At 43.0% G+C, this 15,095-nt stretch overlaps 4 protein-coding genes across 4 annotated transcripts in view; 1 reads left to right on the forward strand and 3 right to left on the reverse strand.

Moving 5' to 3' along the window:
• Positions 1 to 2,686: 2,686 nt before the first annotated feature.
• DNF3 (aminophospholipid-translocating P4-type ATPase DNF3) lies at positions 2,687 to 7,616 on the reverse strand. The gene has a single exon (XM_020215915.1). It carries the CDS (start codon positions 7,471 to 7,473, stop codon positions 2,806 to 2,808), a length of 4,668 nt encoding a protein of 1,555 aa, XP_020068041.1. The 5' UTR covers positions 7,474 to 7,616; the 3' UTR covers positions 2,687 to 2,805.
• Positions 7,617 to 8,047: 431 nt separating this feature from the next.
• CYBJADRAFT_169755 (DEAD/DEAH box helicase) lies at positions 8,048 to 10,637 on the forward strand. The gene has a single exon (XM_020215916.1). It carries the CDS (start codon positions 8,133 to 8,135, stop codon positions 10,584 to 10,586), a length of 2,454 nt encoding a protein of 817 aa, XP_020068042.1. The 5' UTR covers positions 8,048 to 8,132; the 3' UTR covers positions 10,587 to 10,637.
• PRE5 (proteasome core particle subunit alpha 6) lies at positions 10,582 to 11,730 on the reverse strand. The gene has a single exon (XM_020215917.1). It carries the CDS (start codon positions 11,375 to 11,377, stop codon positions 10,658 to 10,660), a length of 720 nt encoding a protein of 239 aa, XP_020068043.1. The 5' UTR covers positions 11,378 to 11,730; the 3' UTR covers positions 10,582 to 10,657.
• Positions 11,731 to 12,734: 1,004 nt separating this feature from the next.
• The window catches only part of SCY1 (Scy1p), a gene marked incomplete at both ends in the record, with an annotated part of 3,184 nt that continues 823 nt past the window's right edge, over positions 12,735 to 15,095 (reverse strand). Inside the window, one exon of the mRNA XM_020213874.1 lies at positions 12,735 to 15,029. Coding sequence (XP_020068044.1) covers positions 12,735 to 15,029 — 2,295 coding nt within the window. The remainder of the gene's footprint in view (positions 15,030 to 15,095) is intronic.

Raw genomic sequence — 15,095 nt, forward strand, 5'->3', positions numbered from 1 at the left:
TACCATTGGCGAAACTACTGCTTCAGTACGTGCTCAAGTGATGGAACATTTGCCTTATATCAATACCTGGTTTGAACTTTACGTCAAGGAAAGGCCATCAAGTTCAGCGTCAATCAAGATCAACAAATACAAAGAACGTACGTTGTTTGCAACGAGTAATATCATTGACATTGAAGAGAACATTTGGTCACCAGCATATGGTTTGAGAGGTCTGATTGACGTCACCATCGAGGCCTTTTTAGATAACCAAAACACTAAGGGTAAGTTTGTTGCACCAATGGAATTAAAATCTGGTGGAAGAGCTCTGGTATCACATAAGGCACAGGCTGCTCTATACACCCTTTTGATGAAAGACAGATATGAAATGGATGTCCAATTCTTCATGCTGGTCTATACTAAACTCAAGGAAACTACAAAACACGAAATCGACCAAAGGGAGTTGAAAGACTTGATGATGTTGAGAAATCGTCTATCCAAATATCTCCGGGAAGGAACATCTGAGCTTCCTGAAATCAAACGTCAAAGTCAATGCGATAGATGTTATGCAGTTGAAGGTTGTATGACCATAAACAAGCTTACTGAATCTGGTACTGATGAGCTCAGTGGTCTTCCCAATGGTATGTTTGATAATATGACAGGCCATCTAGATAACCCTAAGTATAAGGAATTCTATCATAAGTGGGATGACCTCGTCACGAAGGAAGAAGGTACGATCAACTTGTTGAAAAAGGACTTGTTTGCCGTTGACGGGGAAACGCGTGAAAAGACTTCTGGTAAATGTCTTTCGAACCTCGTTATCGACAACTTTGAAGATGACACAAACGATGAGAATGATTGTTATATTTACACGTTCAAGAGGAAGATGGATGGGTTATCTCCTTTGAACTTGTCGCAGTTGGCTAAACATGATCGTATCATCGTCAGTGATGAAGCTGGTCATTTTGGTCTATGCTTTGGCTTCATCAAATATCTCCGAGAAGATGCCATCAGCATATCAACCAATAGAAGACTTCGTAACAATGTTGTGAAATCTAAGGGTTTCAATATTGAAAATAATCAGACATTTCAAACCGTCTTGAGGCCATTGCAAGACTCTCAGGGAATCAATCCGGAGATTACATTTAGAATTGATAAAGATGAAATGTTTCACGGTATGAGATTGGCAAGGTACAATATTCTTAACCTCTTCCTAAAGGATGGTGACTCCAGGAGAAGAGAGCTTATTGTTGATGATGTCGCTCCAAGATTCGAACAGCAACCTCTACCGTTCACATTAGAACAAGGCCATACCTTCAATGAAGACCAAATAAAAGCATTTGAAAAGGTTCTTTCTACAAAAGATTACAGTCTCTTGTTAGGTATGCCTGGTACTGGAAAGACTACAGTTATTGCTCAGTTGATCAAGTTTTTGGTCAAAAACAAAAAGACTGTGTTATTAACCGCATACACACATTCTGCAGTTGATAACATTTTGATGAAGATTAAGGGAGAGGACTTTGGAGTTGTCAGACTAGGTAATTTGTCTCGTGTTCATAAGGAGACACAAGTGTTTTCCCCTTACAAAAAGGAGGTAAAGACTGCTAAGGACCTCCAAGAGGTGTTCCTCGATCCTCCAGTGGTTGCAACTACATGTTTAGGCATCAGTGAATGGATCTTCAACAGAAGGAAATTCGACTATTGCATTGTGGATGAATCTTCTCAGGTCTCCATGCCAGTGTGTCTTGGGCCTCTGAGATTTTGTGACAAATTTGTTCTTGTTGGAGATCACTTCCAGCTACCACCTTTGGTTCAGAATCTGGAAGCCAAGGCTGGTTTATCAAAGTCTTTGTTCAAGATTCTAAGCGAGAGACACCCTGAGTCAGTTGTTGATTTAACTCATCAGTACAGGATGTGCTCGGATATAATGTTGTTATCAAACACCCTCATATATGAAGGTCGTCTCAAATGCGGATCAGAAATGGTTGCCAATCTGTCTCTCAAAATTCCTTTCATTGAGAAGCTTATAACCACCTTTCCTGATGGTCTCAGCCCAGCCCAACGATGGCTTGACACAGTCCTTGACTCAAACAACAGGGTTCTATTCTTGAACCATGATGAGGTTGGTGGATGCCAGGAAACAAGCTCCAAGGAGAACATTGAAAACCCCAAAGAAGCTGAGTTAGTGTTCCAGATAGTTGAGGCAATGATCCTGTGTGGTGTTCCTGAAAAGAGCATAGGTATTATGTCCTTCTACCGTGCACAGCTCCGTCTATTCTATAGAAAGTTTTCAGCTAGAAAAGACGTGGAGATGTTGACAGCCGATCAGTTCCAAGGTCGTGATAAAGACTGTGTCATTATTTCTCTAGTGAAATCAAACAACAACAACAACATTGGAAGTTTGTTGAAAGAATGGAGAAGGGTCAACGTGGCAATTACGCGGGCTAAGTCAAAACTAATCATCATTGGCTCCAAACGCACGTTGAAGAACTTGAGCACTCTTGATGCCTTTATGAAAATATTAGATTCCAGAGGATGGTTCTACGACCTTCCACCAAAAGCAGACACTTTTTACACTTTCAAAACACCGTCAACTAAACATGGCGATGTCACAATCTCACCAGTGAAGAAGATGAAGGACTCCAGAGTCGTTCAGAGTAAACCACTTGCAAGAGAGATTGCAGAAGAGATGGACCTCTAACTTCTACATATTACAGTGCATTTGAATATTTATTTACAGCATCCATACGTACGAAAAAAAAAATGATAATAATGATCAACTACCGTAGGCCCATTCAACATTGTACAGATAGCCTGCTATCCACTGACTCATTCCAGATCTTTTAGTCTTCTTTCAATGATTGCATCCACATTCTCAGCAGATTCAGCTGGTAAAAATCTCAACTTTTTCCCAATTTTCTGTACAGTGGAGTCTTTCAACCTTCTTTTTATGATCTTACCACTTGGTAAGATCTCCGTCTCAAACTCTTCATCATCATCCATGGATGACACTTTTTGAGCTGACGATGGTGACCCAGGTGGAAGCTCTGTAGGAGATGCAACGGTGTTCTTTCTTCTTCTGTGTATTACTTTCTTTACCGTGGATTGATCTTTATCCCATTTCCATCCTTGTGCCATCTGATCATAAGCTGCAAGTTCGATGGTTCTTCTGACGTCAGTGTTCTTTTCCAAAATTTGGAACTCATCAACCTCATTTGGGAAAATCCAGTATCGTAACATCTTCAAGAAGAAGTTATACATCAATGGCATAGAGACGAGAATCAGAAGAGCAGCCCAAAATGTGATATCTTTTCCAAATTTCCAATAAAGACCACGTTTGACGTCATAGATCTTACTAGTATCATAGCCGTAGAGACCTGGTAGTATACAACACCACAAAAGCCAACCCAGGCACGATATAGCAATAGAAGCAAAGTTCATCCAAGTTCTATCATGCTGCTCAAAGAGTTGTAACTTAATGTTGATGGTAAACACAATAGCTGTGAAAGTCAATACACCAACAGGGTATAGAGAGTTGTCATATGTTACATAGAATCCCCAGAGGTACCAACTTGAGAAACAAATCAACAAAGAAATTGTTGTGGCAATGAACATCCAGCTCAGGAAGATCTTCAAGTTGAAAGCCTGGTTCAATCTTCCCATTGAATACAACTCAGGTGCTGCCAAAAGCGTTGCCGGTTTTAAGTCTTTCTCAAACATACCGATACAGAGAACACAGAGAGATGTGAACAGAGTGTTGAACATCGAAAGAGACCACGGTTCGTATAGAGATGTTCCCGTGAACATTGCATTTCTTTGGAAAATGGCCTGCGAAAGGTAAAACAGCAACTCTTTGAAGAACGTTGACAAAACAAACTTGGACGTTCTGATGTAGTTATATCTTCCATGAACAAGCAATAGCTTTTGTAGATATCTGAACTGCGCAATGGAGTAATCGGATGATCTTGCAGCCTGGAGACCTTCTTTACCCGTGATACCGATACCAATATCGGCGCTCTGAATCATTGCAATATCATTGGCACCATCTCCGATAGCTAAAGTGACGAGTCTCTTGTTTAGGCTCCTGATGTTAGACACCATCAACGCCTTTTGGGATGGACTTGCTCTGCAACAGATAACGGAGTTTGTCTTGGTACACAACGAGATGAAGATTGACATGAGAGATAAATCAGTTTCAAAGTTTGCCAATGTAGAACCGTCTATGACAACAACACAGTGTGCAACGTTTCCCTTGTCGATCTCGAGCTCAGCTGCCGTCATTTTAGAAGTGAGATCATCGTCTGCGACATCCAAAATAACCACTGTTGAGTAATCCTTGATCAACTTACAAGAATAGCCGATGTTGATAGCAGTTTCTCTCTTATCACCAGTCAACATCCACAATTTGATGCCTGCCCTTCTCAATTTTTCGATTGTATCAGCGACACCATCTTGCAATTTGTCCTCAATGGCAGTTGCACCTAGCAATTCAAAGTTGTTTTCAAGAACACCACCAACCTGCTCTATATTTTGGGCTCTGTTTGTTAATGAAGTCTTTGCACTGGCATAATCTAATGCCCACTGTTCGTATTCAGTCTTTGACAACCACTTATAGCCGAATAACAAAGTTCTCAACCCCTCTGTGGAAAATTGTTCAATGTGTTCCAAGGTCTTTTCAATAACATATTCCTCATTCATAACCATCTTATCGTTGCCGATGTAATCAGAAATCGAAGTGATGTTATACTTCTCTCTATCTCTGATGTGCAACGACTTTCTGGTTTCCATCAGAACCTCGTTGATTTCATCTTGATCCTTTTTGATACTGTGAACGAAATCATCAACGGTTTGGATATGAGCGTTGTTGGAAGAATTGGCGACTGAACTTATTGAAGATCTTGGGAACTGCATGCTCTTCTTGTGCTCCATGGACAGACGTTGTTGTAAGACCACGGAGGCTTCATTTGCCTTTCTGATACTAGCTGATCTGTAGACATCTTGTTGCTTGGAATGGACTAAATCCATGTTGTTTAACCTCTCCAGGATGATGTTGTCTGCACCTTTACATATCATACAGATACGACCGTCTGGGAACTTAACAACAATTGACATTCTCTTTCTTGCTGAAGTGAACTCAACAACGTTCAATACTTCGTACTGTTCATCAACAGGGTCTTCATCCAAACCATTTGGATAGGTTCTGATTGTCAATTTAGTCTGGTTCTTTCCGAAAACGACAAATCCCATGTCCCTGGCAGCAACAACCAATGCCAATTCATCTGGCGAAGACGACTGATACTCAATATCATCAGGGTCGTCTGAGTTTGACTTTGGTAAGCAGGTATGACATAGGGCAAGCGATAAAATGAAGAACTTGGCCTTTTTAGAAAACAGGCTGTTTGGATTAGCCTGTATATGCTGCAATAGTTCTACTGAGGTCTTCAGTGAGTCCACTCTGTTCTCCTTGGGAGATGTCATAGCACTCTTCCCAGTGACTGCGGGAGCTAAACTTGGCCGTCCCGTGTACCTTGTGTTACTTCTTCTGATGTCAATTGAACATCTAGGCGAATGTATCGTTGCACGGTCCACGTCCTGGTCCGATATCTCTTCATCATCTTCTGAAACAACATGAGACCAAGCAGTACCAGCCACTGAGAAGTTTCTAAAGATCATCATGTTATCTGTCAAAGTTCCAGTCTTATCACTGAACACATAACTGACTTGGCCTAATTCTTCCAAGATCGTTGCAGTTCTTGCCTCACACGGAGTGTTTGAAGGTTTATGGTACATATCAATATCCCACTGAAGGAAAAGCATCTGTACAACTTTGATAATTTCCATTGTCACGTAGAGAGAAAGTGGAATCAAGGTGTTGTACATGATGATGAATCCCATAATAGTTGGAGCAACACCAGCCTCTGAATTCAACAAGTACCATGCCCTATCCCAATAACGATTCCTGTAGATTCTCTGTGCCATGAATGAAAACAGCGAAAGGCATAACACGACAAACACCATAAAGACCACAATCAAGTTGATTGATCTCTGTAGCTTTGGAGCTTTCGTTCTTGGGTTCTTGATTGCATTCATTCTAATCTTTGTCTCTTCACCTGTGAAGATGACTAGTCCAACAACGGTCTTGGTATTTCTTATGATTGATCCTCTGTAGATGACATTCTCTGGTCCTAATGCATACTCTGCGCCGTCAAGGCTCAAAACACCTTCAAAGTTGTACAAATCGTTATTTGGATCCTCAACGGTAACCGAGCCTTCGAAATCTTTGAAACCTAAGGCACTATTCATCCGTTCGCATATCTTTCTGTGAGGCACTCTGGCCTTTAGATTCGTTTCACCATCCAAATCCATGGTTTCAATGTAGACTTCGTTTTCATTTTGGCCATCCGATGTTAACAAGATGATATCCGCAGGTACTGCTTCATCCTGGTGTAGCTGAATCAAATCACCCACTTTGATATCTTTCCACTTAGCACTTGTTGCAGCTAACCCAACCGAACGCATGTAATCCCTCTTGGTGAAAGTATTTGGCTGTGATAACATATCGTCACCAACAGTCTCTAGTATACTAGTGCCATGTTCATGGTCATTCGAACTTGTAGAAGACAGGTTGAGATCTCTGTTATAGGACTCGGTGAACACAATCATCTCCGTAGAGTTGTTATTCTCCTTGTTGTCCTGTAGATGTCTTCTCCAATCGTCATAACCTTCTCTCAACATCGAGATTGTAACAAAGATACACAAGGGGATAATGGTCGTATAGGTACCAGTTGTTGACCAAGAAGGGATCATCTGTAATATAGAAACAGTCAAAAAGTACAGGTTTGCAATCTTTGAGAACTGGGCGTAGAGTTGCTTTGGAACAAAACTGTACAATGAATATCTTGCTGATGAGATGACGTTTGAGATGTATGGTTCATTGTAGCGTTCATCCTCCAACAATTCATCGCCATGTTTCTTATGGCGATTGCAAGGGAACTGTGAGCGATCAAAGTCACCAGTCGGTGCAATAGGGATCTTCCGTCCATTGGCTGATTCCCTATACGGTCTGATGTTGAGAACGGTATTCTTCAGATCAGTCAATCTCTGCTGAATGCTGCCTCTTTTACCAGCATAAACCTTGGACGAGGGATTCACGTGTCGTACGCCAACGTTGTCCGCCAAAGCTGAGAGATCACCATCTTCAGTCCCGAGCGTAGTATCCATCTGGTCCAATTCCGCTGAGTACCGGATCTTATCGTCATCTCTTTTCCCTTCCAGCAGATTCACTGTGGATCTGGCACTGACATCCATATTCCTCAGCTCTATGCGTTGATCTGCTGATGAGTTCGCATCAGAGCCTCCAGTATAGTCGGAAACGCCCATCTCCAGGTCGTCGGGCGTAGACGACGACGTCGTCGTACCCTTCGCCGAGTTCTTGAAGAAGAGCTGCGTTCGCAAGGAGTACCCTCTCTTTCTACCACCACCGTCTGGAAATGACATCGTTACACACGGTCACCTGGTGAGCGTCTTCAGTGCAGGGGGATCAAATACAACGTCCCTGAACACTGAAATGGAATGGAAAAAACGTAGCAAAGCAGGACACAGGGGCCAGAGGATCCACACCACCGAGTTATAAAGGGAGAATATCAACAAGGGAGCTTCTTTTTCCCCGTCTCTCGCTGTACGCTATAATCAACAAAGGATCGCTCGCAGAGCGTTCTCGGCAAGTTCCTTCACCACAACCACAACCACAGGGGGAAATTTTCTCTTTGGTCTAAGCAGAGAGTCACACCAGCCAAGCCCGAAACGTTCCCGTCAACCTTGTTAACACACACGGGGGCTCAATTGAAGAAGGGGAATTTGTAGTGATTTACCGGGGACTTTGTTTACGAAGCAGAGTCGAAATGTCCTCTTTGTGGGCTGTGCGAGGTGGGAGAGCCAGTGTGTCGCGTACCGGATGATCTGATGGTGCGCGAACTTGTTTGATTGTTTACATTTTTTGGTTTTTGTGGTTGGCGGCTAATTTTTCGCTTTGTTTACTTTTTATTTAATTTTGTTTACTTCTGTTTACTTTTGTTTACTCCCAAGCACTTTTGCTCACCTTTTGTTTACCCTTTGTTTACTTCAGCTTAGTTCGCTCACTTCGTTCGCTCTTTGCAATGGGAGACCTCGCGGACGATCTGGAGAAGCTGAGCATCTCGCCGAAGAAGAAGCCGCAGAGCTCGTCGTCAATCTTCCTCCAAAAGAAATTCAACTCGCTGAGCAACAACCAGAAGCAGAGGAGCAAGCCGCAGTTCGACAGGCAAAAGTTCTTCTCCGATGAGCCTATAGCGGTCAACGACGACTCATGGAACAAGAATAGACAGTACTTCAACTCCAAGCAGAAGGAGAATCCGTTGGCGGGTGATTCCCCCAGTAAAAAAGCACCATACCACAAGGATGGGCTTCCCACCGGCGCAACGTCGCTAAAGAAGCCTTCTGGCAACGTCATTTTGAACCCTGCCAGTGAGGATCTGAAGGACCATAGAGACGGGATCCAGTTTGTCAAGACAGGGTTTGACAAGTACGCCAAGAGCGACTCTCCATTCAAGGACCCTTATTCCATATTGAACAACAAGTCTATTGAAAGATCTGGCGCGTCGTTCTTGGACAGCCCCGAGTTGTTCAAAGAGGAAAAGGAGATGGTTGATAAGTTGGTGAGTAGCATAGGGAACTCCGTCATGGAGGACGAGATCGCCAAGTTGAAAGAGACTGAATTCGAAGAGAAGGATAGACAGGTTAAAGGATTGACTGTAAACCTCTTGGATCATCAGGTATTGGGTCTAAAGTTCTTGAGGAAACGTGAAAAGGACAAACACATCCATAAAGGTGGTCTGCTATGTGATGATATGGGATTGGGTAAAACTGTACAGATGATCTCTCTAATAGTCAAGAATAAGGCCAAGGAAGACGACCTTGGTAACCTCGCCGATATCGAAAATAAGGAGTTCAAAGTTGTCAATACTGATGTTCCAAAGGTTAAGATTAAGGCCACTTTGGTCATCGCACCAGTCAGCTTGACCACACAGTGGATTCAAGAGATGAAAAGATTTGCACCTCATTTGAAGACTCTGTTATATCATGGACCAAATAGGGCAAAGACATCGTTGGTTGATTATGATGTTGTTGTGTCATCCTACGAAACCATCCGTTCTGATTTTGAGAACAAAGCCTCCCCAATTTACTGCGCCTACTGGCACAGAGTTGTCCTGGATGAGGCTCATATCATCAAAAACGGCAAGACTAAAACAGCAAAGGCAACCTTTAACGTTGAAAGTACAAGAAGATGGGCATTGACCGGTACACCGATTCAAAACTCTGTTAAGGAACTACAATCACTATTGTTATTCTTGAGAGTTTCGGATCTCTCAAATGAAAAGGTATGGAAGGCAACAATGGCTAAACTTATCTCAAAGGAGAAAACACAAGCTTTTGAACTCATCAGGAAAGAGTTGAAAACCATCATGCTTAGAAGAACAAAGGAAATCTTACAACATACAAATTTCAAGCTTCCCGAAAAGACAATTCACAAATGTGAAATCGATTTCAGTAAACGTGAAAGGAAGCTATACTCTGATCTTCATGAACATTTCAAAAACGATTTGATGAATAAACTGAAGGATAAACCTGACGATGATGACTTTGATGAAACCACCGATCTGTTCAAGTCCGTTTCTCCTGTGAAATTAGGTGCTAAGAAGAATGGTAAAAATATCCACATGCAAGCGTTGGTGTTCTTGTTGAGGTTGCGCCAAGTTTGTTGTCATTGGAAGTTGTTGACCAATTTAAAAGAGGACGACCTTGAAGATATCCAGAAGGCAAATGGTGGTGCGAACAGTAATAAGCTGGATCCGATGGCATCTCCTTCCAAGACCCCTGCGCCTTTAGACATGGATAAGGCGTTGGACAATTTGGCTAATATAATGGGCGGGCTGACGGTGGAAGAAACCAAGTGTGAAGTCTGTTTTGTCGAGCCGGTTGAATCTGGCGAAGGTAAGATTTGCAGATCTTGTCTCAAACTACAAGAACATACCAAGAACACTGAAAGCGCCAAAGTACTAAAAGTATTGGATATCTTGAAAAGAGATCCAACGAGGAAAACGATCATATTTTCACAGTTTAGAGAGTTGTTGTTGTTGTTAAAACCTGTTTTGAAGAAGCATGGAATCAAATCCGTTATGTACGACGGTAAACTATCCCTTTCTGAGAAGGATAAGGCATTGGATAAACTAAGAAACGACGACGAAACTAAAGTGTTGTTATGCTCTTTGAAATCCGGTGCGGTCGGTTTAAACTTGACCGTTGCATCCCAAGTGATTCTCTTCGACCCATGGTGGAATCCTCAGATTCAGGAACAGGCAATTGATAGGGTCTACCGTATCGGGCAGACCAAACCTGTTGATGTTTACGTGTTAGCTATCAAGGATACCGTTGAGATCGGAATTCTAGAATTACAGGAGAAGAAACGTGCCATTGCACAAACCGTCATTGGAGGTGATAGCACTGCACAAAGCAAACTAAACACGCTATCTACAGCGGAACTCATGAAGCTATTTGGTGCATACAAGGGATAGATATCTGTTGGTGAAGATTCAATTGTATTATCCTGATTCCCCCCGTCTACCATTCTATTGATACGTAGTTTTCAATCTGTTTCCATTTTGTCTTCATCTTTAACTTCTTCTTCTTCTTTCTTTGGTGCACTGTCATCATCATCATCACCATCATCGTTGTTGTTATCATCATTATCATCCTGATCGTCTCTGGCGTTTCCTAGTGTATCCAACTTATCCAACCACTGTTGCACCTCCTCATCGTCATAGATCTTGAACCCATCCTTCGTGGCGACGGCCACACTGGTGTTCTTCGAGTTCAACTCTTTATCCTGTTGCAGGGTCTCTCTCAACGCCTTCAATCCGTGTACAATCAGCTCCTCGCTTGTCGAAGTCTTGTACTCGTCAAAGTTTCTCTCGAGATATGTTCTACCAGCTTGGGATCTTGCACCAATGGCGCAACCAAAGTACTCCAACGATTGACCCGAAGGTTGGAACTCAAAGAGATGTGCGCCAGTCTCATCGTACCCGACAACTAAGAGACCTACACCATACGGTCTAGAACCGAACCCTTGGGTGTTCTTCTGAGCCTTTGAGGCTAGTAAATCGGCAGCTTTCTCCACGGAGAGCGGTCTGTTGAAGATCATTCTCTGGTTCATCGCCTTTTCACGCAGGAAATTCGACAGGACACGGGCATCTGGTGCAAGGCCCGCAAGAGCTATACCCATATGGTCGTCAATTTGAATAATCTTCTTCTGATACGAAGACAGCTCTTCGGCGTTTCTCTGATTGCTTGTTAGTCTACCGTACATACAGTACCTTGGAAGGGGGAGCCCCTCCACGGGGCTCTATCAACTCACTTTGAGAGCAGCAAGGACAACCGCATCCTTCGTAGCAAGACCAACCACTGCTGAGCCTTGCTTGATAGCTTCGAGAGCGTACTCGACCTGTGTGATTGGAAACCGTTAGTTAGCTGTCCACTGTCTTCAATTTACAATGCTTCACTATGCTTACTTGGAATATTCTTCCCGTTGGTGAGTAGGTCACCGTGTCACCGTCGTAGTTGTTTCTAAACTGCGCCAGCGTTAGTACTCGCTCATCACAGCTTCATCCCAATTGGGTCCCACACTGCTCACTTACCATATTTCAACCTTTGTTTCCCGCCAATTGAATCGATCTTGTATATGAAAGCTGTGTGGTAATTGCCACCATAAAATTCAGCCTACAGTTGACAAAAAAATAACAACAACGCGGAAGAGGAGGTTTTCGCTGGGTGTGCGGGTTAATGAGTGTCCGGGTGTTTATGAGTGTCCGGGTGTTTATGAGTGTCCGGGTGTTTATGTTCGGATGTTTTAATTAAGAATTATAATGATATATTATACAATAGTATATCAGAACGATACTAATAAAAATATCAAAACGGTTTCTAGATGTCCCAAGAGTATACGATCTCTAGACAACTCTCTAGAGATAAAAACAAATACGAGCATGTTATCTTCTATACTTCGAGAGATATAACCATTCATTGGTTTGTATAATATAGTCAAAGAACATATAAACTTGATTACATTAGTTCAACAAAATAAAATAAAGAAAAAGCAGCTTTATCAAAATGTAGAATTAGCCTCTATTGTCCCATATATGATATAATCGTAGTTCCAGGTGTTATATCTATGGTATTAGTGCATGTGATGTATACGAAAAGAACATCTCGCTTGGAACATACTGGAGTGCATTGTAATCAACATCAAGCACATAGTGTGAATATTGATCCAATTGATCAACTATATCCTCCAGTTATGATCCAGATAGTACGTGTAACGAACTTCTTCATGAATGATGAGTTTTAACGACCGGACAATAAAATTATGAGCACTAGCGATGCTGATATTAGTACCAGGAGCCGTAGTGTAACACCTGTGTTCATGTCGCTGCTATTATATCCTGAATAGCTATGCAGTTCTTCACAGCAGACATGTATATGTCTGGGATAGCACACCACGGTCATTTCACTAACACTGTTGACCCATGTGGTGTGGTCCTACACTCCTTACTCGCTCACAGTGATTTATCGATAGTCTCTGCTATAGAGGCTACAAGTGAAGTAACGTCTTCTAATAACCTTTAGACGGTCTTTATACATGTATATATAGTGCCAACTCAAACACGTTAGATCAAACTGTCACCGTTGTTCCATGAATTGTCCCATCCACCGGTAGAAGTGCCTTTCTTCATTGGAATCAGCGAGTCTGCAAAGCCAGGGGGTAGCTTCACCTGCGACTGTGTGTGTACGTGCTGGTGTGGTTGAGTTTGTTGTGGTTGAGTTTGCTGTGTGTTCAGCTGGGCAAAGCTGTTTGTAGTTGCCATTGCTGTGCTCGTCATTGGCTGTTTCCACTCAGTGCTCCAGTCTATGCTAGTGGACTGTGTTGGGTTCTGGGAAGCATAAGGACTGGCTCTGGACTGTGGAGCAGATACGAAAGCTGCAAAGTCTTCATCGTTTGAATTAGAAGGAATAGACGGATTGTTTCGCAAATTCTTAACGACTGGTTGCATGGCTGGGCTGTTGGAGCCAAAGTTCAAGGTCTCAGCGGCCGTAGTGGTCTTCTTTTTGGGGTTCAAGACCATTGGCTCAATCTTAGGTTTGATGTACTCAGGCTGTGAGGATGACGACAGGTTGGATTGCGGTTGTAATGGTACTGCAGACACCTTAGGGGTCTCCGGTTTATTACTAGCAGTCACCGTTGTGTCTTCATTGCCGTACAACAAGTGCCTGAACTTCTCCTGGTCATCCTCATCTTCTCTTGGTTTGCTTCCTTCCAAATGCCTCAATTTCTGGGCATGTGCTGATTGAATTCTCTGTGAAATGTCGTTCAGAACAGTGGTGTAAGAACTGTACGTAGTTGAGTCTAAAGAGGAAGCCATTGACAATAACCAAAGTTGTGGGATCACACTTTCCACGATGTGTTCCTCATCAAGTATATTCGCAGATGATTGATAAACTTTCAAGATCGAATTCATAATCTTCAGTTCACGAGTCTTCATGGACTTCAAGAGAGGCAACAGGGTCTCTTGGACGATGAACTTATCGATCCCCTTCTTGTCAATCAACAGCACAAAAGAGTCAATGGTCTTCACCTTCACTGTGAGAGACGTTGTCTTTGAAAATAGCGTGCAAATCCTTGGGAAGATGTTGTTCTTAATGTTTGGGAAATCCACAGTGTTCAGGATGATATCCATTCTATCAAGCGTCTTTGATTGGACTTGGAAGTTGTTCTGAAGATCCAAAGTTCTTTCTGTTAATTTCAACAACAACTTCTTGAACTCGTCGCTCTTCACCTTCGTTTTCAAGATATGAAGGTACTCCAGTATGACGATCTGGGCCTCCGGCAATTGTAACAGCTTGTCATCGTTCAGCACAGCAAAGACCTTGTCGTGGAACGTCAGCTGCGACAAGTTTTCACCAATGAGAATGATGATGGTCAGCGTGATCTGGACGAGTGATAACTCCCGAGTAGATAAGAGATCAATCATGATCGGCAGGATCTTCTTTTGGAGGATGTTCTTGGGGAAAAGAGGCAATAGATTCACCAGGGATTTCAGAAAGATCAACTTTTCATCATTGGTCTTTGTTGGGAATTCATCCAGGAACACCATCACTTTCACCAATGGGTTGTTGAAGTACTCAGATTGGATGAACTCCTGTGTTGAGATCCTCTGATTCGGGTATCTCGATAGCATCTTCATCATTTCAGGGAATAGCGACTCAGGGACCTGTTTGAACAGCTGTCGTGGGTTGTTCTGCGTTAGAGAGCGTTCGAACTTTGCGTAGTCATCCTTATAGTAACTTGTCGAGTTATTGCAACTGATGAACGTGGTGCCCTGGTTGTAGAGGTAGTAGATCAGGGCACCCAGTGAAAACATGTCCACGGCCGTTGATATGGAGTTCTCCAATACAACTTCCGGAGCAGTGAAGTTCAGGTTGATGTTGATAAACCCAGGAATTCTGGGATCGTACTGTGGGATGAAGTACTCAGAGACATCAGTCGGCTGGACAAAGCCCAGCCCAGCCAGTTTCCAATCAGAGTTGTCGTTGATGAACACAGAATTCGGGGAAAGACCCAGGTGAACAACCTTGGCCTGGGAATGGACGAACTCCAGTGCATTGCTCAGCTGTAGCAGGCCCTTCTGAATGCTAACGTCGTCCAGCTCTGGCACTTGGTTGAGACAGCCTTGCAAAGGCTCAGTGACAAACATCAAGTTTGCCTTGTGCTCCTCCAAGGGCTCGATGATCGTCAGCACATTCGGATGCCTATACTTGGCCAGATTGGACACCTGGTTCCTCAACACCTCGTAAGCATCGTTGATCACCTGCTTGTCACCTCTCTTCACAATGTTGTTCTTCACCAGCTGCGACTCGAACTTCTTCTTGTCAAAGATGAACACCGCACACTGCTTGTCCGAGGACTTGTTGCGCGCAGCGTACACGTCCCAAGGATCACAGTGGAAGCTGGGGTACTGGGACAACGAATA

Source organism: Cyberlindnera jadinii, assembly GCF_001661405.1.
Source record: "Cyberlindnera jadinii NRRL Y-1542 unplaced genomic scaffold CYBJAscaffold_22, whole genome shotgun sequence".
Lineage (NCBI taxonomy): Eukaryota > Fungi > Ascomycota > Saccharomycetes > Phaffomycetales > Wickerhamomycetaceae > Williopsis > Williopsis jadinii.

Excerpts from the sequence above, each read along its gene's own strand:
- PRE5 (XM_020215917.1), bottom strand. The coding sequence starts at position 11,377 with ATGTACGGTAGACTAACAAGCAATCAGAGAAACGCCGAAGAGCTGTCT.
- CYBJADRAFT_169755 (XM_020215916.1), top strand. The coding sequence starts at position 8,133 with ATGGGAGACCTCGCGGACGATCTGGAGAAGCTGAGCATCTCGCCGAAG.
- DNF3 (XM_020215915.1), bottom strand. The coding sequence starts at position 7,473 with ATGTCATTTCCAGACGGTGGTGGTAGAAAGAGAGGGTACTCCTTGCGA.